The 23,790-nt window shown below is 39.5% G+C and overlaps 1 protein-coding gene across 9 annotated transcripts in view; it reads left to right on the forward strand.

The window, feature by feature from the left end:
- The window catches only part of KCNH5 (potassium voltage-gated channel subfamily H member 5), a 439,958-nt gene that overhangs the window by 285,935 nt on the left and 130,233 nt on the right, over positions 1 to 23,790 (forward strand). For all 9 annotated transcript variants that reach the window (XM_017349345.4, XM_089322688.1, XM_089322685.1 and 6 more), the window contains one exon: positions 14,030 to 14,282. In XM_017349345.4, coding sequence (XP_017204834.2) covers positions 14,030 to 14,282 — 253 coding nt within the window. The remainder of the gene's footprint in view (positions 1 to 14,029; positions 14,283 to 23,790) is intronic.

Below are 23,790 nucleotides of genomic sequence, written 5' to 3' on the forward strand. Positions count from 1 at the left end.
TGTGAATGTATACACTCACATGTATATGAGAATATATGTGCACATCTGTGTTTATGTAGTCTTTTTTTTTTTTGACAGGCAGAGTGGACAGTGAGAGAGAGAGAGACAGAGAGAAAGGTCTTCCTTTACTGTTGGTTCACCCTCCAATGGCCGCTGCGGCCGGCGCGCTGATCCGAAGGCAGGAGCCAGGTGCTTCTCCTGGTCTCCCATGGGGTGCAGGGCCCAAGGACTTGGGCCATCCTCCACTGCACTCCCGGGCCATAGCAGAGAGCTGGCCTGGAAGAGGGGTTTATGTAGTCTTATACAAGCAGATCTAAAATTATTGGAACTAAATTTTCAAAAAGTATAATTAACTCATATTCTTTGTTTCATTTGCTACTTGTGACCTTTTTTTGAATATCTTTACTTTTTACAGTTGTGGTTGTTCTTATGAGTGGTGGTGGATGTGTGTGTGTGTGTGTGTGTGTACATAAATTGGCAGCATGATAAGCTTTCACAAAGTGAACGTAAGTGTGTAGCCAACACTCTAAGATCCTGTTACCAGCATCCTGGACGTCATTATCTCATGTTCCACAGGCACTAACAGGGTTGCACTGAAAGAATAACTTGACTTCCAGCAACACAAATTAGCTGTGCTTGTTTTTGAACTTGATATAAATGAAATTCTGTAGGATATATCCTTTTGCATCAGGCCCTGTTTTGTCATCACTACGTTGTTGAGATCCATTTGTTTGTGTTGTGCATCGTGGTTACTTCTTTCATTGTCATTAAGGATGGGCTAGTGTATGAATATGTCTCAGTGTATTCACCTATTTAGAGGTGATACATCTCTGCATAATTTCCAGTTTGGCGCTATTGTCAGTGCTTCTGTAGACATTCTTATCTGTACAGTTTGGTATATATTTTCTCGTTTCACACCTACCTAAAATGGGAATTGTCGCTTCTTAGGGTATAATACTGTATGCTCCACTTTTGTCAATATAGCCTTATAATTTTCCAAAGCAATGATTCTCGTCCAGTCTTACCCACAGCGTATGAGGGAGCTTGTTCATCTAAAGAAGCTGGGAACATCTTGTCGTAGGTGACTTTAGAAAGAGCATAGCCACTGGCAAAAACGTTTCTACTCTTCTGCACAATTAATGAAATACAGTGGAAAATATAGTCCCACTTTTTGCTTATGGGGAAAAGTATTATTTAGTCAAATATCTTCATATAAAAATCACAGACATGGGATGAAGGACAGGGCACAACAGAAGCTCTGTTTCGTCAGAATCCACCTTTGAGATTCAGTGGCCCAAGTCCTTTCTGGTTTTAACAAGCTGAACCACCCCAGTAATGCTGCCGTTCTTTCTTTTCCCTTGTCTACTGCAGAACCAAAGTCACGGGAAACTTGGTAGAATTAATTGGTTCCTCATATTTTTGAAACAGAAACATTCGATCTTTCTTTTCTACATGTGGCTTCTTTACAAAAAAATTGTCTCTACAGTGAAACCAGTGAATTCTAGCTTAAAGCCTTCACTGGCTAGAGCAGTTTTCTCTTTAAATATGACCTTTTACTTCTAAATAATGGAAGTTAATTCGCCTTGGTTTTATTTTATCACATTGTTCCGGGGTTAATTCCTGAGGACTTTGATGCCTCTAGAGACTGGTAGATTAACATCCAGACAGCAGCTCGCCTTGCTCTGCATGACTGCTTGGTTATTCTTTTCGCATTTTTTAAAAATAAGGTGAACTTTCATACCACCAAATGAATGAGAATTAAATTCCCATGGAAAACTCTACTTCATTCTTTTGGTTTGTTTTGCAGTCTTTACTCCTCATTCCCAAGAAAGATTGAAAAAATGTTTCATGTGCAGATGTCACGTGCCCGCCTCTTTCTGCTGATCTTCACTAACTTAATACTATTTCTTTCTTTTTCCTTTTTGTTTGTTAAAGATTTACTTATTTATTTGAAAGGCAGGGTTACAGAGAGGCAGAGGCAGAGAGAGAGAGAAGGCTCTTCCATCTGCTAGTTCACTCCCCAGATGGCATCAATTGGCTGGAGCTGCACTGGTCCCAAACCAGGAGCCAGGAGCTTCTTCTGTGTCTCTCTTCTGCATCTCCCACGCAGGTGCAGGGGACCTGGGCCATCTTCTACTGCTTTCCCAGACCATAACAGAGAGCTGGATCGGAAGTGGAGTAGCCGGGTCTTGAACTGGTATCCATATGGGATGCCGGCACTGTATGCCACAGCTTTACCTGCCACACCACAGGCCAGCCCCAACTTAATGCCGTTTCAGTGGAATTCCTGAGGAGAGTTTAACTAGTAGTGCATGCCTTCATTGTGTCAAAAGGAAGGATTTTGAAGACTGTCAGTGACAGCTGCAGTGGCTATCAAGAGATCATGAATGCATTTGTTCCTCTCTTCTGAGACAGAAAATAAGGGCTTGTCTTAGCTTGTCAATTGTTACTAAAAATAGCTGACATTACAGTACTTCTGATGGAGGATTTTAGGGATAATCAATAAGATAATTTTATCCTAGAGCAGTAGGAAGCCTTAGGAAAGTGCTTGTATGGTTCACCACCTTTAAGCACTTAAGGTAGAATCATCCCCATTAGACAGCATTCAAAGTGTGTTGCAGATTGAACAGGAATCAGTTTGGGATCATTGGAGTAGAGACTGCCGATAATAAACTACTAAGGACAAAGCTCTCTGGGATTCTGCCTCATTATGTTACAAATTCTATTTCTGTCTCAGGTGAACTTTTCTCTTTCCAATAATATGGGAGATTTAAGAGGCAGATTATGAGTACTAACACGTAAGATACTCTCATAGACAGCAGGTTTGAGTAATTTGATGCATCTTCTCTGGGAAACAATTTGTCAAGAGCAATAAAAGTGTTTTTAATGTTTATCCACTAATTTGCTTGTGATAATCTGTGCTTAGATGATCTGAAACAGGTACAAAGGTATTTGATGTAATTTGATTTATGAAAGGAATAAATGGAAATCTTGATATCTAATTATAGGATAATGGTTTAGTTAATTTTGTTACAACCATATGATGGAATAGATTGCAGTGATTAAAATTATGTTTTGAAGTCCATACTTTATGGCATAGGAATTAATTTTAATATGATATTGAGCAATTACAGCAAGTAATACAATTTGAGAATCAAGTTTTACAAAAACTATATATACACACATAAATAAGTGTAAGTAATGGAAAAGTTTTATTTTCTCCTTAATGTTTTTTGCTTTTCCATATTTTGTATAATTGATATTAATATATTTTGGGTATATACAAAGAACGAGTAGGAGATAGGATAAAGTCTGTTTTCTTTGTCTATGCAATCATTTTATGAGAGAATATTGACTTAACACCTGGTTTTTTATGCTCATTATCACATTTAGACTCCCTCTTCCAAGGCTCTGCAACATTACTGTTATCTTAATGGATAAAGGACTTGAAGGAACCCGTGTCACATTTATTAGATATTCACATTATGCTAATACCTAGTTCAAGTCCTTTTTTCAAAATTTTTATTAACATAAAGAGAACAGATTTCATGCATTTTATGGGCACACTTCTAAGAAAATAACCGTACTTCTCTCCCTCCCCATCCATCCCTCAAGCCCCTACTTCTCTTCTCTTCTTTTCTTTTTCCCTACTTTTGCACACATAATTTAGTTCACTCTATTATCACAGGTTTAATTCAGCAGTAGCCATAATACACAACAAGTAAAAAGTGGGAAGGCCACAGTGCCACAGGACTATAAACAAGGGCCAACAATGACCATCATATCACAAGATGTCCATTACATTCACTATACATTTTTTCATATTCTATATGAACTTCCACATATCAAAGAAAACATACACAATTTATTGTCTTGGATCTGACAAATTTTACTAAGTATAATGGTTTCCAGGTGCATCCATTTTGCTGCAAAAGATGAGATTCCATTCTTTTTTATGGCTGAGTAGTATTCCATAGTGTATATACATCAAGTTTTCTTTATTTAGTCATCAGGTGATGGACATCTGGGTTGATTCCATATCTGAACTATTGTGAATTGAGCTGTGATAAACACGGGGATACAGATAACACTTTCATATGCTGATTTCATTTACTTTGGGGGTAAATTCCCAGGAGTAGGAGGGCTGGGTCATATGGTAGATCTATTTTCAGATTTCTGAGGAATCCCCATTCTGTCTTCTATAAGGGTTTCACTAGTTGACGTTCCCACCAACAGTATGTTAGGATACCTTTTCCCCACATCCTCACCAGCATTTATTGTTTTTTGATTTTGGAGTGGTAACCCTTTTAACTGGCGTGAGGTGAAATCTCATTGTGGCTTTTATTTAGATTTCCCTGATGGTTAATAATCCTGAGTATTTTTTCATGTGTCTGTTGACCATTTGTATTTAATACTTTGAGAAATGCTTATTCATGTCAATTGCCCATTTCCTAATTAGGTTGTTTAATTTATTGTGAGTTTTTTAGCTCTTTATAGATTCTTCATATTACTCCTTTATCAATAGTTGCATAGTTTCCAAATATTTTCTCCCATTCTGTGGGTTGCCTTTTCACATTGTTTAGTGTTTCCTTTGTAATGTGGAAGCTTCTTAGTTTGATGCAATCCCATCTATTTTTTGTTTTATTTCCATTGCTTCTGGAATCTTTCTCAAGAACACATTGCCTATGAGAATGTCTTGCAGAGTGTCCCCAATGTTTTCTTCTAATAATTTGATGGTATTGGATGATAGATTTAGATTCTTGGTTTGATTTTTGCATAAGGTGTAAAGTATGGGTTTTTTTTTCAATTTCTGAATGTGTAGATCCAATTTTCCCAACATCATATGTTGAACAGACTCTTTGTTCTCCAGGGATAGATTTTAGCACATTTGTCAATGATTAGTAAGTTGTAGATGTGTAGATTAGTTTTAGGAGTTTTTATTCTGTTCCATTGGTGTACCTGTCTATTTTTGTGCCAGAATCAAGCTGTTTTGATTATAAATGCCCTGTAGTATGTCATAAAATGTGGTATTGTGTTGTCTCTGGTTTGATTTTTGTTGCTGTAGATTGCTTTAGCTATTTGTGGTCTCTCATGTTTCCGTATCAATTTTAGCATAGTTTTTTTCTATATCTAAGAAGAATGTTGATGACATTTTGATTGAAATTACACGAGAATGTAAACTGTTTTGGGGAGTATGAACAGTTTGATGACATTAATTCTTACAATCCATAAACATAAAAGATTTTTCAAATTTTTGTTCCTTCTATTTCTCTCTTTAATTTTTTTTAAATTTTTGTTGTAGACATCTTTCACATTCTTGATTAAATTTATTCCAAGGTATTTAAATTTTTTGTCACTATTTTTAATGTTAATATTGTTAATAAATTGTTTGTCAGCCATTTGTATAAACAAAGGCTATTGACTTTTGTGTGTTGATTTTATATTTTGAAACTTTACCAAGCTCTTATGAGTCCAGTGTTCTCTTAGTACAGTCTTTTAGTTTCTCTCTATATAGGATCATGTCATCTGCAAATAGTTTTTTTTTTTTTTTAATTTGAGAGGTAGAGTTACAGACAGTGAGAGGGAGAAACAGAGAGAAAGGTCCTCATTCCGTTGGTTCACTCCCCAGAGGGCCACAACGGCTGGAGCTGTGCTGATCTGAAGCCAGGAGTCAGGAGCTTCCCCAGTCTCCCACACTGGTGCAGGGACCCAATGACTTGAGCCATCTTCTTACTACTTTCTCAGGCCATAGCAGAGAGCTGGATTGAAAGAGGAGCAGCCGGGACTAGAACTGGCACCCACATGGGATGCTGGCACCACAAGTGGAGGATTAACTCACTGCACCACTGCGTCAGCCCTGTCATATATAAAAAGGGATAATTTGACTTATTCTTTCCAGTTTGTATCCTTTTGATTATTCTTCTTGCCCAATAGCTCTGGATAAACTTCTAGAACTATATTGGATAGCAATGGTGACAGTGAACATTCTTGTCTGGCTCCGGATCTCAGTGGAAATGCATCCAACTTTTCACCATTCAATAAGATGCTGACTGTGTGCATGTCATAAATTTGCTTAAGGTTTTTTTTTTTTATCATGAAAGGATTTTGTATTTTAGCAGATGCTTTTTCTGCATCTATTGAGAAAATCATATTTCTTTTATTCTTCAATTTGTTTTGTGATGTAACATATTTATTGATTTTTGTATGTTGAACCATCCGGATTTACCAAGGATAAATCCCTCTTGGTCCAGGTGAATGATCTTTCTGATGTGTTGTTGGATTTAACTAGCTCATATTTTGTTGATGATTCAGGGATATTGATCTATAGTTATCTTTTTTGTATCTTATTCTGGTTTGGAATTTAAGATAATTCTGGTTTCATGAAAGGAGTTTGGGAAGATTCCCTCCCTTTCAATTGTTCTAAATAGTTTGAGAAAAATTGGAATTAGTTATTCCTTAAATGTCTGGTAGAGCTCAGCAGTGAAGCAATCCAGTCCCAGGCTGTTCTTTGTTGGGAAGGTCTTTATCCCTGATTCAAGTCTGTCTTTGTATTAGTCAGTTTAGATTTTCTGTCTTCATGACTCAGTTTTAGTAAATTGTATATATCTAGAAATCTGTCTATTTCTTCTAGATTTTCCAATTTGTTGGCATACAGCTGTCTGTAGTAACTCTAGATCATTCTTTTTATTTCTGTAGTATCCATTGTAATGTCTTTTTTGGATCTCTGATTTTATTAATTTAGGTCTTCTCTTCTACCCCAACCCCCCTTTTTCTTGGTTAGTTAGCCCAATGGTGTATCAGTTTGTTTATTTTTTTAAAAAACCAACTTTCATTTCACTGATATTCTCTGTAATTTTTTTCTAATTTTGTTTATTTTTCTCTAATTTTAGTTATTTCTTTCCTCCTACTAAGTTGGGGTTTGGTTCTTGTTTTTCTTGGTGCTCAAGGTGAATTGTTAGGTCATTTATTTAATGTCTTTCCAATCTCTTGATTTGGGCACTATAAACTCCCCCTCTTAACACTGCTTTTGTTGTGCCCCATATGTTTTTATATGTTGTGTTGTCATCTTCATTCATTTCTAAGAATTGTTTATTTCTCTTTTAATTTCTTCTGTGACCTACTGTTAATTCAGGAGCATGTTATTCAAGCTCCATTTGTTTGCATGTTTTCTAGAGTTACTTATGTTGTTAATTTCCAGCTTCATTCTATTGTTTTCAGAAAAGCTAAATGGCATGATTTCAATTTTTTTTTTTAATTTCTTGAGACTTACTTTATGTCCTAACATATGGTCTATCTTAGAGGAAGTTCCTTGCACTGATGAGAAGAATGTGTATTCTGCAACTGTGGGGTGAAATATTCTATCGATTTCTATTAGATCCTTTTGGTTCATAGTATAGATTAGCTCTGTTGTTTATTGATTTTTTAAATATAGTTGATATGTCCATTGATGAAACTGGATTGTTGAAGTCCCCCATTATTATTGTATTGGAGTCTGTCTCTCCTTTTAGGTCCACTAACATTTGTTTTTAATAGCCTAGTGCCTTGGCTTTGAGTGCACATACATTTAATATAGTCACATCTTCCTAATGAATTGATCCCTTAATCATAATATAATGCCCTTGTCTCTTTTAACAGATTTTGTTTAAAAGTCTATTTTGTCCAATATTAGGATGGTTACATCTGCTCTTTTTTGCTTTCCATGAGCATGGACTATCTTTTTCCATCTTTTCACTCAGTGTGTGTATATCTTTGTTGGTGAGGTGTGTTTCTTGTAGGCAGCAAATATATGTGTCTTGTTTTTTAATCCTTTCATCCAATCCATGTCTTTAAATTGTAGGCCATTTACATTCAAGGTTATTGTTGATAATTAATGACTTGTTCCTACCATTTTTCCATAAATATTACTATTGTTGTCTTTGGATTTCCTGTGTACTTTCACTAGGAAATTGTCTGCCTTTGCTTCTTTCCTAATGATGAATATTTTCTCTGTTTCTGTGTATAGCACATCCTTAAGTATCATTTGTAAGGTTGGATGAGTGGTGATAAATTTTTTCAATCTCTTTTGGAAGGTCTTTATTTCACCTTCATTTGTATATGAGAGTTTTACTTTGCCGGTTACAGTGTTCTGGGTTGACAGTATTTTTTTAGGACTTGAATTATATTTCTCCATTCTCTCCTAGCCTGTAGGGTTTTTGATGAGAAAACTGCTGTTAGTCTAATTGGAGGCCCTCTAACAGTAACTGGTGTTCCTCTCATGTATGTTTTAAAATCTTTTCTTTATGTTTTACTTTTGAAATTTTGGATATAATATGTTATAGTGAGGATCTTTTCTGATCATGTCTATTAGGAGTTCTTTTCATACACGAGAACTTTTAAGATGGATTTCCCTTAAGAAACAGTAATGGGATATAAACATTTTATCAAAGAATACCGTGTGTGTTTACTAACATATTCAATTATCCAATCCCCTTGTTGAAACTGAAATGAAAATGCTTCGAAATTTGGACAAATTTTCAGTGAAATAGTGGCTGTTTTGTTTGGTAATGGGACATTAGTGGTTTCCTAATGAGTAAACCATAGATTTGATTAATTGAATTTAAGTAAATTTTAGAAACCAGTATTTATACTTTTAATATTAAGCCAAGAACCAGAAAACACCAGAGGATACCATATTTTATCCTTTTTTCCTCATTGAGCTTTATTTAGTAGCATGGCTTAACAACTGGAGCTTAAGCAATTTGGTCTTTGCTAGAAATTTGTTGATAGAACTTGAGAAAATCCCTTAAAATTTATGAGATATATGTACCTTCTCTGTAAAATGGGTATTGGACTAAGAACTGTGAGATTTTTCAAATTGTGCCAAAATAGAAACTCCAGGGAAACAGGAACCTTAGAGTGTTTGCTCCTGGGTCTGGAGAACTTGCATAGTGCTAGGCACACATAACCAGTGCTGTTTAACTGTGAGTTCAATGAATGAACGTGTGCTGTGGAAACCTGCTTCCTGGACGACAGAGCTTGTCCCAGCATAATTCTGCCTGTGTCTGTTTTATAGGCTGCACGTAAACAGCCTTCTATGCTTGGTTTGGTCTTTGGGTTTACTTGGTGGGAAAGCTAGCCATCACTTACCCTAAGAAAGCAGAGATAACATGATCATATGAGGGTATTAAAAGATTTGTGGAAAATGTAATTAAAAGATGGAGTTATTTTGATGTAAAATTTTTTGGAAATCCACGCATATCAGAGGTCTCTAAAGAGTTCATGGAAAATGTATGTTATGAAACATCTATGAATGGATTTCAGGTTTTTTGTACCAAAATAAACTTTCCATTCTATACTTCCATGAACTTTTTGAATTACTCTGGTATTTGTGTTTTATAGGAAAGGACATCTGGTGTAGAGGTTAAGATGCAAGTTGGGACACTGCATCCCATATGGAAATGCCTAGGTTTGGGTCCCAGCTCTGCTTCCAATTCCAGCTTCCTGCTAATGAGCACCATGGGAAGTAGCAGACGATGGCTCAAGTACTTGAGTCCCTGCTACCCATGTGGGATAGTTACATTGAGTTCCTGGTTTCGGGCTTCTATCTAGCACAATATCAGTTGTTACAGGCATTTGGAGAGTGAACTAGTGGATGGGAGATCTCCATCTCTCTCACTCTCTCTGCTTTTCAAATAACAGTAAACAAGTAAATAAAAATTTTAGTGTTTTACTAAAATTTTTCTAATCGCAGCATTGAGGTTCAGTTTTTGGAGCCTGAGGATTATCTGTTACCTCTCAATCTTGGATTTTATGAATATCATAAGTAATAGAAAAATATTTCATTTACCAGACCAAGGCATTCATTGGTTTTCAGGGTTTGTTTGCAGAATTGGCAAAGATGATTCCTTATGCATTGCCATAGCTCTTCCAAAGAGAAAATTTATTGCTCATCTTAATTAAAAATTTACTTTATTAGCATTCTGACATGAGGATGAAATAAATAATCAGCTATGGAGATAAACATAAGTCATTTAAACCTGAATGTTTTTACTGAAATGTAATTTCAGTAAATTGTAACTATGAGACACACATTAGAGAATTTATACACAAGAGATTAGATATGAAATCCAAGGCAGAGTATATTAAAATGGAGACAAAAGGCCAGGTATGAGAGTTATTCTGAATGACAGTTTTATTCTGTCACTTAAAATTAAAATTTTCTTTGCTTATGATGGTTATTAGTGCCTTCATTTCCAGACTGAATGGCATTGTATTTGTATTTCTGTCACAATCACACCATGTCAGATACATACTCTATGTGAGGATGGAGAGGGAGTTTGCCATTTTATAGCATCTGGACATAAGGCTATACCATCAATCAAAATAAATAATATCCTAAGTGGAGTGAACCAACAAAGAAAGATGCACTAGAAATGGAATATAAATCCTCCTTTCATATGCCAATTACAAGATAATATTGCAGACACTGGAATATTTCATTTGCAATATGAATCCCAGAAGAAATAATTAAAGGATATAAAATGACTATTACCAAAATGAATCTAAAACAATAAAAGTTCTCTATTGTAAATGGCTGGAAACTGACAGTGCATTTCCTCATCAAGCTATTCAGTGTTAAGGCTTATGGTTGATACTTCAAAAGATTTGTGGGAAAATGAAGTTAAAAGATAACTTTATTTTGGTTCAAAAATGTTGAAATCAGTGTTTTTCAATAATACATGTTTTTTATGTACTTTTGGAAGAAAGTATGTGTGGATTTCTAAATTTTTTTTACCAAAATGAACATTATTTAATTCAATTTTCCATGAACTTTTTGAAGTACCCTCATGTGTATATATATATTTATTATTTTTGACTTTCCTAGAGCTAATTTCATTTTTAACTTGAGAAAAACATTAATATTCTCCACTGCTTAATATACCTACAGATTCATATTGATATATAATTCTCTTAATTCTGTCTGTATCAAACAGCCCAGGTGAGACTACAGATGTAGAAAGTGCAATACGGGAATTGCTTTTGCAGAGAGCTGATGCAACAATAAACTCTGTAAGAACACACATGTTCGGCCGGCGCCAGGGCTCACTAGGTTAATCCTCTGCCTTGCGGCGCCGGCACACGGGGTTCTAGTCCCGGTCGGGGCGCCGGATTCTGTCCCGGTTGCCCCTCTTCTAGGCCAGCTCTCTGCTGTGGCCAGGGAGTGCAGTGGAGGATGGCCCAAGTGCTCCTGCCATCGGATCAGCGCGGTGCGCTGGCTGCGGTGGCCATTGGAGGGTGAACCAATGGCAAAGGAAGACCTTTCTCTCTCTCTCTCTCTCTCACTGCCCACTCTGCCTGTCAAAAAAAAAAAAAAAAAAAAAAAAAAAGAACACACATGTTCAACAAGGAGACAAAATAAAAGCTATTTATTCAGCACTCGCTGTGTGCCAGGCTGAAGCAGCCTAAACTCATGTCCTTTCATTTAATTCCTGTGCTGAGCCTACGATAGACACTGCATCATTGTCCGCGTTTCACAGACGCGGTTCTGGGAGATTAAGTAACTTGCTCTGGGTTTTGGAGGGTGCAAGTGATAGATCTGAATCCAGACTCACATCCTCTTAGGCTGATCTTTATGCTACCCCTCCGTCACACCTGAGGACTCGGAGGCAGCACGTGTTCCCTAATTACCTTAGCCACGTCCCTGTCACAGCATATTTTTCATTGTTTTTTAATTGTCCTTTTATTGTGAATTTCCTTGGCTTCTGTGTTGGCTCCTTTAAAGCAAAGACAGTGTGTTATTCTTTTTAGTTCCAGGGATTTAACATAGCAGTGAAACCCATAGCAGAAACTCAATAAGTGTCCACAGATGACTAATTTTGTACAAAACCACTAAAGGTAATATATTAAAGAATATTAAATTATTATGCAAAATAACTAATGTGGACCAAAGCACCTATTGCTTCTAGAGTTATTAGGCATTCCTTTCCTCAAAGATGAAATTTGTTTCAGAAAGGTAAGTGAGTTGGCAGCTGCTGCCTCCAGGAATTTGAGGGGTATGAAAATAAAAACCCACGGACGTAATTAAGTGATATGAAATACTGTGTACAATGTTAGGAAACCTTTAGAGAAGGGATACTGAAGTTATAACTTAATTAATGGTTTTTAAATTTAAGTGAGACCGTCTTACCCATAGTGAGGCAACCAGTGTGCCATTGACAGTGGGTCCAAAAATGAAAGAAGCAGTCAAGGGAATATTTCAAGCCTCAGGTAATTTTTTAGAGGTTAAAGTGCAATTAAGCACAGGAAAGGAAAGTGTTTTATGCTAAACATTATGTGAGGGAAAATCAACTTAGTCAGCTTCGAGGGATCTAAGTCCTATCGGAGAAGAACATTTCTGATGAGAGGGAGTCGTTCACCAAGGGAGCTGGAGGATTCTAAATGAGTGGGCACGTACTTCTTCTTCTTCTTCTTCTTTTTTTTTTTTTTTTTTTTTTTTTGACAGGCAGAGTGGACAGTGAGAGAGAGACAGAGAGAAAGGTCTTCCTTTGCCGTTGGTTCACCCTCCAATGGCTGCCACAGCTGGCGCACCGCACTGATCCGATGGCAGGAGCCAGGTGCTTCTCCTGGTCTCCCATGGGGTGCAGGGCCCAAGCACCTGGGCCATCCTCCACTGCACTCCCTGGCCACAGCAGAGAGCTGGCCTGGAAGAGGAGCAACCGGGACAGAATCCGGCACCCCAACCGGGACTAGAACCCAGTGTGCCGGCGCCACAGGCGGAGGATTAGCCTAGTGAGCTGCGGCGCCGGCCGGGCACGTACTTCTTTAATGTGGATGATGCAGACGTCTGTAATCCACCTGGCTCCATGGTGTTCTGATTAAATGTGACTGTCATGTCCATTTTCATTTGGGTCTTTAGCTGCCCCGTTGGGAGCCACAGCCAAGAAAAGCTCTCTGCTCCTTTCCCTGTAACCACGATTCTACTGGTGCTCACTGTTGTCAAGGATGTCCAGAGCTTGCATTCTGCTACCGCCCTTAGAGATCTGGAGGAGCCGGGACAGCACTGTGGCGTAGCGGGTAAAGACGCCGCCTGCAGTGCCGGCACCCCATATGGGTGCAGTTTGAGTCCCAGCTGCTCCACTTCCAATCCAGCTCTCTGCTATAGCCTGGGAAAGCAGTGGAGGATGGCCCAAGTCCTTGGGCCTCTGCACCTGAATAGGAGACCTAGACGAGGCTCCTGATGCCTGGCTTTGGGTTGGCCCAGCTCCAGCCATTGCGGCCACTTGGGGAGTGAACCAGCAGATGGAAGATTCTCTCTCTCTCTCTCTCTCTCTCTGCTTCTCCTTCTCTCTCTGTGTTAACTCTGACTTCCAAGTAAATAAATAAATATTAAAAAAGAAAGAAATCTGGAGGAGCCAAAGATGGCTCAGCAAGGACTCCTGCAAACTAATGCTGACATACCTGGGTGCAGCACACCCTTTCCTGGACCTTTGCCAGGAATGAATGTGTTTGTAGGAGGAAAATCGTTCAGCGTAACTAAAACACCTCTGGAATGGAGTTATATCAACCAGCTAACATGTCAAGCTGTCCCAGAGGGCTTCTGTTGATTTTGCTTTCTGACACCTGGCTGATATGACTCCACTCCCAATGTGGCCTAAACACCACAGTTCTGAATTTGGATTCAGTTATGAAAAAATCGGCAAGAGTTGAGTGAAGGCTGTTGCCCTGTTTTCCTTAGCTCTTTGATGAAATGACATAAGACTTTCTCCTGATACCCTTCTTGACCCCTACCGCTGGTGGGGAGCCCCTTCTTCTGAAAGCAGTTGCCATGGTGTTGTGTCCTAATGGTGCAAGTCAGCACATCTCAGGGGATTCTCGCTCCCAGAGCAGAGCTGGGTCTTGTCAACATTGCCTGCCCAGCTCCTCCACGGGGTGCAGCAGACATAGTCCCCATCAATAAATATTTGTCGGACGATGGACGAGCTCTCTTTTCTTTTTTCTTTTTTAAGTGAAATCTCTCCCTCTTGCTTACCTACCTCTCGCTTTTCTTCAGGTCCTCTCCATCTGCCCCAAGGACATGAGAGCGGATATCTGTGTCCACCTGAACAGGAAGGTCTTCAATGAGCACCCTGCATTCCGACTGGCCAGCGACGGGTGTCTGCGCGCCCTGGCGGTGGAGTTCCAGACCATCCACTGCGCTCCCGGCGATCTCATTTACCACGCCGGGGAAAGCGTGGACGCCCTGTGCTTCGTCGTGTCGGGATCCTTGGAAGTCATCCAGGATGACGAGGTGGTGGCTATTTTAGGTACTGTGAACTTTCCTCATGTAGTAGCGAAAGGGATGTTGCTTCTCAGCTTTTGGAACAGAAGTCTGTTCCGATGGCTTTGGCAGTAGGGTCACGAATGGGATGATGTAGGAAAACAGCGTGCGGGATGACTGTCAGGGGAATAACCTATGGTGTTAGCTCCAGGGGGCAGAGGAGCCTGTTTAATCCACCCTTCCCTTTGGAGAGAGGCCCTCTCGGAAGCCCAGAAGAGCTAAGTGACCTGCCTGGGTAGTGAGTGAGTGAGTTAGGGTCTGAGCACAAATGCCTGACTACAGTGTGTCTTTTTCTCATCACTGTGGACCTAAGTAATGAGCTTATTAGGAGCAATAAGAGCCACTGAGTCTTCCCCATTATATGACTGTGATCATAACACAAGTAAATGCAACTGAGGCTGACAAAGTTGATTCTGTTCATCCATATTCGTACATCAGGGAATTATTTGGCTCATGGTAAGTCCATCCTAAAATTCAGAGACCCGGGAGGTAGTTGTACTCAGAATAAGGACAAGGCAGTGACAATGCATGTAATGATGATTCTCTAAAAATGTGTATTTGTGGGTCGTTTAAGATATATGAATATCATGCTAAAAATTACACAAATTGCTTAATGACCCTTAAGATCATTTTCTGCTCAGATTTCTGCAGCAGGTTCTTAAATTCCATGTAGAAAGAAAAGGAAGAAATAATGAAGTCAGAAGAGAACCATCCATTATTTTTTTCTTGGGTAAAATAAGTTAGAATTGCAGGATGTCTTCTCCATTTTGATCACATTTTTCATGGCTTGTGTCTCATGAAAAATGAGCTCAATTTTTAAACTATTGGATTTTTAGCCACCGAGGTCAACCTACCATGGCTTGAATGCCACTTACTCTTTTAAGTAAAAGAGTGACTGATGGATTTTTGAAACTGCAAAAGCAAAATCCAACAGAAAAATGAAAAACTGATTTCAAAAAGCACAATTACTTGGAAAAGACAGAATTGAGAATCCAGAAGAAATGACCCTTCACAGGAAAACAGGTTCTCTAAAAATTGTGAGTTATAGAAAATGGTTCAGGGTTGCTATTGACAAAACATCACGGTTTATAAGCCTTTATTTAACTCTTATAAATAATATTGCTGTTATAAATTCTGTTTTTTAAAGATTTATTTATATATTTGAAAGTCAAAATTAGACACACACACACACGGAAAGAGAAAGAGATCTTCCATCCACTGGTTCACTCTCTAATGGCCACAATGGCTAGGGCTGGGTGAAGCCAAAGCCCAGAGTGAGGAGCTTCATCTGTGTCTCCTGTGTGGGTGCAGGGACCCAAGCTCTTGGGCCATCTTCCGTTGCTTTCTCAGGAGCATTAGCAAGGAACTAGCTTGGAGGTAGAGCAGCCAGGACATGAGCCAGCGTTCATATAGGATGCTGGCATCTCAAACAGCAGCTTTACCCACTATGTCAAAACTCCAGCCCCAAATTTCTATTTCTATTTTTTTTTTTTTGCAAGAAAAATACAACGCTGGGTGTGGCTAGTGCTAGTTAGTGCTTGTTCTGCTTTATTTACTATAGTATAAGAGAGTTAATCCTTCATAAAAATACACATTTTACCAGAGCAGTCTATACCACAAGCATTCTTAGTTGCTTAAAGAAGAGAATGAGGCCGGCGCCGCGGCTCAATAGGCTAATCCTCTGCCTTGCGGCGCTGGCACACCGGGTTCTAGTCCCAGTTGGGGTGCCGGATTCTGTCCCAGTTGCCCCTCTTCCAGGCCAGCTCTCTGCTGTGGCCAGGGAGTGCAGTGGAGGATGGCCCAAGTGCTTGGGCCCTGCACCCCATGGGAGACCAGGAGAAGTACCTGGCTCCTGCCATCGGATTGGCGCACTGTGCTGCCGCAGCAGCCATTGGAGGGTGAACCAACAGGAAAGGAAGACCTTTCTCTCTGTCTCTCTCTCACTGTAGACTCTGCCTGTCAAAAAAAAAAAAAAAAAAAAAAAAAAAAAGAAGAAGAAGAGAATGAAACATGAATTACAAGCAGATGCGTTTTCTTTTCCTGAATGTGTCTGCCAACGGGGGGTTGGTGGGGGGGGGAGAACAGGCGTCAGAGATACTACATGAACGTGCGCGTTGCTGAGATGAGCTGTGGGCTCCTTGCCGTATGCTTTGCCCCATTTTCTTCATTGCAGCTTCCCCTTGGTAACTCCCTTTGCAGAGAAGGTTGGAGAAAGCCTGGAGTACAGTGCCTCTGGGCTGGGTCAGCGCAAATGAGATCATTTGCTCAGCGACACAGACAAAATGCAATTTCCTTTCATTTTAAAATAAAATGGTAGCTGCTTTTGTCCAGTGACACAGTAAAAATGAACGCAAGGCTCCTGAGTGTGGGGCCGCTCTCATCGTCTCTCTGTCACATTTTATCTCTGGGAGTGTGTACTCTCGGTTCTTCATCTCAAAAATCTTTGGACTCAGAGACTTCATATCTTGGTTCAATGGGGCAAATGATATGAACAACTCTCTGGCAGCCTTTCTTCCTTTCTTTTTCCCCCTCCAGGCGTCTAAAAACTCATTCAACAAAAACTCAAGCAAATTCAGATGTTTTCAGATAGTCGAGATAGTTCAAATGTTTTTAAAAAGGAGGAAAACACTAACTTACCAGTGTCACTTCTGTTGTTTGGGTGGTTGTCCATGTCTTTCTTGTTTCCTGTTTTCTTCCTCATGTTCTAGTTTTTGGTAACTTAATGTTCAAATAATTGCAACTGTATGAAAAGTTGCAGAAATGACCAGGATGCAAAGGGTGATGCATGTGTATGTATGTGTTTGTGCATTTATTTATTTATTTGACAGGCAGAGTTAGTGAGAGAGAGAGAGAGTAAGGTCTTCCCTCCATTGGCTCACCCCTCAAATGGCCACCACAGCCGGCGCTGCGCCAATCCGAAGGCAGGAGCCAGGTGCTTCCTCCTGGTCTCTCATGTGGGTACAGAGGCCCAAGCACTTGGGCCATCCTCCACTGCACTCCCGGGCCACGGCAGAGAGCTGTCCTGGAAGAGGGCAATCGGGACTAGAACCTGGCGCCCATATATGATGCCAGCACTGCAGGCAGAGGATTAACCAAGTGAGCCACAGCGCCGGTCCCCTGTGTGCATTTTTAAAACTTAGATTCTACCCCATAGAGTAAGTTGGCTAGGTCTTCTGTACCTTTCTCGACCATTTTGTTTTCTTGATTTGTCCTGTCCTGACAGTGCCATTTAAAGTATCTTATTAATGCATTTTATTTATGTCTCCTTCCTTTTCCTGTGGTTTATGCTTTATAATTTTTGCTGTGTGTCTTTGGTGCACAGATATCATAACTGTTATATCTTCATTGTCAGCAGGAGCTTGTGGTGTTGCAATGTGTCCTCTTCAATGTATTCCATAGTTTTTATCTGTATGCTTTTTCTTTAAAGATTTATTTTATTTATTTAAAAGACAGAGTTACACAAAGAGGTAGAGACACAGAGAGAGAGGTCTTCCATCCACTGGTTCACTCCCCAAATGGCTGCAGTTACTGGAGCTGAGCTGATCTGAAGCCAGGAGCCAAGAGATTTTTCCAGGTCTCCCACGTGGGTGCAGGGGCCCAAGGACCTGGGCCATCCTCTGCTGCTTTCCCAGGCACATCAACAAGGAGCCGGATCAGAAGTAGAGCAGCCGTGACTTGAACTGGCACCCGTATGGGATGCTGGTGCTGCAGATCGGGGCTTTCACCTGCTGCGCCACAGCACTGGCCCCGCCTGTATTCTTGTAAGGGTCAAAATAAATAAATAAATAAATAAATAAGATCCCTAGGTCGGTCACATCTGAGGACAACTCAGAAATATGTGAGCTTGCCTATGCTTGTGTGACAGGAAAAATAAATAGAACTTGGTATCTCATGCTGATTAATTTGTCCGTCGAAAGGTAGAGAAGGGAGGGCATTTTAAAATTAATCAAAATCTCTGAATCTAAAACTAGGTGCAGTGTCGTTGTTTTGGCTCCTTGACTCTAAACAGTCTCTAGATAGGTACCTAATTCTGAAGTTTGTGAAAAGTTCTGAGGAGCTTAGTGAGTTAGTTCGTCGCAGCTAATTATGGAAGGATAAACTATGTAGCCAACAAATGCCTCCTGTCTAACACTGGAGAGTGGCTTCACGGTGTTTCTCTGGATAGGGCAGGTGAGTCTAATTGCGGGTCGTGTCTTCTTCAGTTCTTACACCTCCACCTCTTTCTTGACTTTCCTACTTTTTATGAAATACAATGAATTCCAAATTAGGCCCGTGATGCATACATGTTATTTTATATTCTTTAATGTCTTTTTACTTTTTAGTTCCTACCCTATAATTACTTAATGTGAATGGGGTCCTTGGTGTGGTTGAAATAGCCAGATTACCTCTCCACTGCCTTGACAAGAATATTGTACCTGTCAAAGGATATAAAAATGCTGTTATAGACCTTGTCCTTAAGACGTTGGTTTTGTTGCATTCAGATTTTATGTTTTTTGAGTGTTTGTTGATTGTTAGAATCATAAGATTAGAATTATTAAGCTCTGCGACTTCTGTCCAAAGTCTTTTGATTGTAGTTTCAAATTCCGAAAAGAACTCTACTTATTCATGTAGAGTTTAGATCAGGGAATTAAATTTTACTATGGCACCGGAAGGAGGAAGCATAAGTGATAAAGGATACACAGAAATTAAATGAACTTAAAAACATAATTTTTTGACGTGGTTTAAGATTCCATTTTGATTAGACTCTGTTATTTAAAGCTACATCTTTTGTAGACATCTGTGCATTAGTAAACTTTTTATTTATAATTCTCAAAATTCAGAACCTATTTTTTATTACAAATAGAAAAAAATCTGAGCTCTAAATGAATAATATTTGACTATTTTGAGAATCTGTGAAAATGTGACTTCTACGCTGTGGTTAAGATTTCTTCCTCTGTACTTGTTATTAGAAGTCAAATGCTTCACACTTTACATCCTTAAAAGGGCTTTTCCTGAGTTCCAGAAAATTATTCTCTTTTGCATCCACATCACTGTGTTTCAGGCACTGAACCGTGAAATATTTAGGTTTGGTCTACATTTTATAATGATGAACTTAGTTAATTCAAATATTTTTATAAAACGGAAACCAGTTTTTCTTTTTCAAAAAAAAATGCATGCTCATCTGATTTTGAACTTTCTGAGCTGTGAGTATGACATCATTCAGAAACTTTCAGGGTTCCTCAGCCTGCAGCTTTTTCAGAGAAATTTAAGTTTCTACAGTCCTGTAGTTTAAATTCAGCCTCATGCCCCTCCTGAACACATTTCAGAACTAAGTCTTACTTGTTCCATCTCCTTGGTGTCCCTTGATTGTCCCTTTAATGTCCCTTGCCAAAGCCACTGCTCTTAAAACCTTGTTCCTGAGGCCAGGGAAAGGTGATGAGGAGGGGGGTTAGGGTGGGTGGAAAGGGTGGGCAGAAGTCCGTGCAGTGTTTAAGCCACTGCTTAGGGCACCTGTGCCTCATGTCAGGATGCCTGGGTCGAGTCCTATCTTGGCTTCTGATTCCACCTTCCTGCTAATGTGCGCCCTGGGAGGCAGTAGGTGATGGCTCAAGTGCTGTGGTGCATGGCACACATGTGGGAAACTCTGGCAGAGTTCGTGGCGTTGGCCTGGCCCTTCACTGCATCCTGGGGACACTTGGGGATTGAAGCAGTGAATGGGCTTTCTCTCTCTCTCTCTCTCTCTCTCCCTCTCTCTGTCTTTGTGCCTTTCAAATAAATAAAATAAACGCATTGTGGTTTAGAAAAAAATGAGATTCTTGTCCGGTCCTGAGTCATGACTTCCATCTAAAAGACCCACTTGTCTATAATCTGTCATCAGTTTTAGTTTCCACTTCTGTGTACTGCTGCCAGCACAGTTACCATCCAGAGATATAAGTTAGCATGTCCGTTTCCTTGTTAGGATTCATACCAAGGCTTCCTGGCGCTTTAAGGATGAAATGTAATTCCTAGCATTGTCCATGCGGCCATTTAGATCCTGGTCTCTTCCCTCCCTTCCACCCTGACTTGTGCCGTTCCCTCTTCCTACCCCGTTCTCTCCATATTGCATTGCAAGAAGCTTCTCTCATCCTACCAGGTTCTCTCTAACAGACATGTTGCTGTATCTGCTGCAACCTTGTTTAGAATGTTTTCTGTTTTTTAGGTGAGAGTCCTTTGCTTCCTCTCTTTCGTTGTTTCCCTTATTGCCCTGGCCTGGGTTAGATGCTTCAATTCTGAGCTTCTGTTGTGCAAATATTTGTAGGCTCTTGGTAGCTCCAATTTTTATCTTTTATCTATTTATCTTCCCCTTGCATTATTAGCTCTTGAGATGTCTTGTTCATTTATTTATTTAGGAATAAATTTAATAAAAGAAGTGAAAGATATCGGCAATGAGAATTGCAAAACACTGAAGAAAGTATCAAGGACACAAAACAATGGGAATGGTGCTCCTGGTTCATGGATTGGAAGAATTAATACCATTAACATGTCCATACTGTCTAAAGCAATCTATATTCAATGTGATCCCTGTCAAATACCAATGGCATTCTTCACAAGATTAGAAAAAACAATCCCAAAAATTCATATGAAACCACAAAAGATAGCCTAAGCAATCCTGAGGAAAATAAGGTTGGAGGCATCAAAATAGCTGATTTAAAAGTGTCCTGTTAAGATAATGTAACTAAAACACCATGGAATTGAGATAAAAATAGACATAAACATACATCTGACAGAGAGCCACATTACAATATAATAACCTCAAAATAACAGTACCACTGCCAACATCAATAAGATTACTAACACTACCATGAAAAGAGTTTTGCATATGCTTATCCCATTCTGTCCTACCCACCATTATTTTTAATGTTGTACTATATGTGGATTGTCAGAGCACATCATTATTTCACAGTATACTCTCTCCTTTTTAACACTTATTTAGTCGTGTTTCTTAAGTTACTGTATATTTAGTGGCACCACTAGTCTCTGTGTCACTGTCTCTTTAGGTGTTTTGGTTGCCTACAACATATCCATGAATAAATCCCTAAGGAAGGAGCCACTGGAGCAGTATTCCTTGAGTTTTATTCTGTTGGTGACATAGCTTGCGCCATTTATACTTGAAAATCAGTTTTGCAGGACAGGAAATTCTTGGGTCACATTTCTCTCCTAGACTGTGTTAAATACGCTACTTATTTTGTTATAACCAGGTCCATAGAGAAATCCCAGAGCTTCTGTTTTCTAGCATCGTTATCTGTGTTCTGTTTGCTTTTGCTGTCACTGTCGTCACTCGTGATAGAGTGGTAGGTGAGCTGAGCCATATGTGAGTATTCTGTGGGATACCGGGTTGCTTAAAAGTGGTGCTAAATACTCTGCTGACAACACTTTCTCTGTCGCTCTTCGCACTAGCATTAGTTCCGTTACAAAGGCACTGGGCAGGTCATGACTTCTGTGGCTCCCTCTGTGAAACAGGGTTAAGTGGACTGTTAACCAGCATTTAAGTTTCTTCCTCTTGGTTCTCCTCGGCTTTCTCTATGCGTGGCCCTGTAGGTATGTAGGTTTCCTTTTAGGCTAATGCTACTCGTCATTCCCTGGACTGGCCATTTTCTCTCAGCCTTAAATCCTGTCCTTCCCCTGGAAGGCTCAGCTACAGTTAATCTCAAACAAGTGCTTGCTTTGCAAAATCTTTCCTACATCTTCTTAATTTTAAAATGTTTTGCTCTTGTGAGCTTTGCCAGTTCTGGTCCTGTAAATGTTCCCTTTTATTTTTGCTGTTTTGTAATTACTTTTTTGCATTTCTCTCTTACTCATAAACTTGAAGACTTCCCGAGAGCCAGATTTCTGTTGCCTGCATCTCTCTGTTCACCCACTGCACAAAGTAAATGTTTTTGCTTCATTTTTAAAGTTTTATTGAGATAGAATTGCTCTACAAAGACCTGCACATGTTTAATGTGTGCAGTGTGATGAATTTGGACATTTGCAAACACCCACAGTACCATCATCATGATCAATATAATGGACATCTCCAATGCTACTCAGTGTTTTCTTGTGTGATTTGTGTGTGCATGACATGAATATTCAACATGACATCTGCCCTCGTAAATGTCGCACTTCACAACATTCTGTTGTTAAGGGTGGGATCTGTGTACAACATATACTCAGAACTTACTTGTCTCACATAAATGAAATTGTACCCCCCTTAAACAACTCCCCAATCCTCTTACCCCATGGCTACCGCTAGTGTGTTCTCTGCTTCTGTGGGTTCGGTGATTGTAGATACTTTGTGCAAGTGTAATTGTGCACTGCTTCTTCCTCAATGACTGGCTATTGCCGGCCAGGTTTCTCTGTGTGGTTGCAAACAGGAGGATTTCCTTTCTTAAAAAAAAAAGGCTAAATAGGGTTCCATAAGTATTTACCACATTTCTTCATCCATTCATCTGCTCATGGCACCTGTGTGTTGTTTCCATATCTAGTTATGTTTAATAATACTACCTTGATGCAGGGGTCTCATCAGGATTCTGATTTTGATTCTTTGGGGCATATGCCCAACAGTAGGATTGCTGCAACACAGGTTACAGTTCAGGATAGGACACCAAATGCATGATATGGATGAGGTGAACAAGATACCATTAGTTTTCACACTTGACAAGTGCAAAGCTTAGAAGATTTAGTTATAACATGCACATTATTGTGGACTTCAACTCAAATTCTTCCTTAGAAAAATAGAACAAGAATTTTAAGATGTAACTAATTTTCAACTTAGTCTTTTCTGTATATTTCTTTTTGAATAACACACTACTAACTTTGTTATTTTGGGGACATGCTTTAAAATAAATTTGTTCTTAACACTAATAGTGTCAAACTTGGGATTATCATTCTGATTGTTATTATTTCTTGCATCTTCTTAAAGGCAACTACCATCCCCTCTTACAAATATCAATATACTCTATTTTTACTTCTATTTAGTAAGAGATATTTGGCTCATTCTTTGTGTGTGCAAAGAAAAATCTATCAACTAAATTAGTTGGTTTCCTTTAGATAATTATTACTTCCTTCTCTCAAAATTTAAAAGACATTTCAAATTTGGAGGTATACCCAAATTTGAAATGTCTTTTAAATTTTCAAAGGCATGACACCAATCACTGAAGATTGGCAAGCATCATTTCTAAATGCTGTAAGCACACTGTTCTAATGTGCATATATTTTCTTACTTTTTAAAGATTTATTTATTTGAGAGTCAGAGTTAACAGTGAGAGGAGAGGCAGACAGAGAGAGAGAGAGGTCCTCCATCTAATGGTTCACTCCCCAAATGGCTGCAACGGCTGGAGCTGTGCCGATCCAGAGCCAGGAACCAAGAGCTTCCTCCTAGTCTCCCACGTGGGTGCAGGGGCCCAAGGACCTGGACTATCCTCCACTGCTTTTCCAGGCCATAGCAGAGAGCTGGACAGGAAGTGGAGCAGCTGGGTCTCGAACCGGTGCCCATATGG

This window comes from Oryctolagus cuniculus, chromosome 20, assembly GCF_051225735.1.
Source record: "Oryctolagus cuniculus isolate XC-2025 breed Fujian yellow rabbit chromosome 20, ASM5122573v1, whole genome shotgun sequence".
In the NCBI taxonomy this organism is placed as follows: domain Eukaryota; kingdom Metazoa; phylum Chordata; class Mammalia; order Lagomorpha; family Leporidae; genus Oryctolagus; species Oryctolagus cuniculus.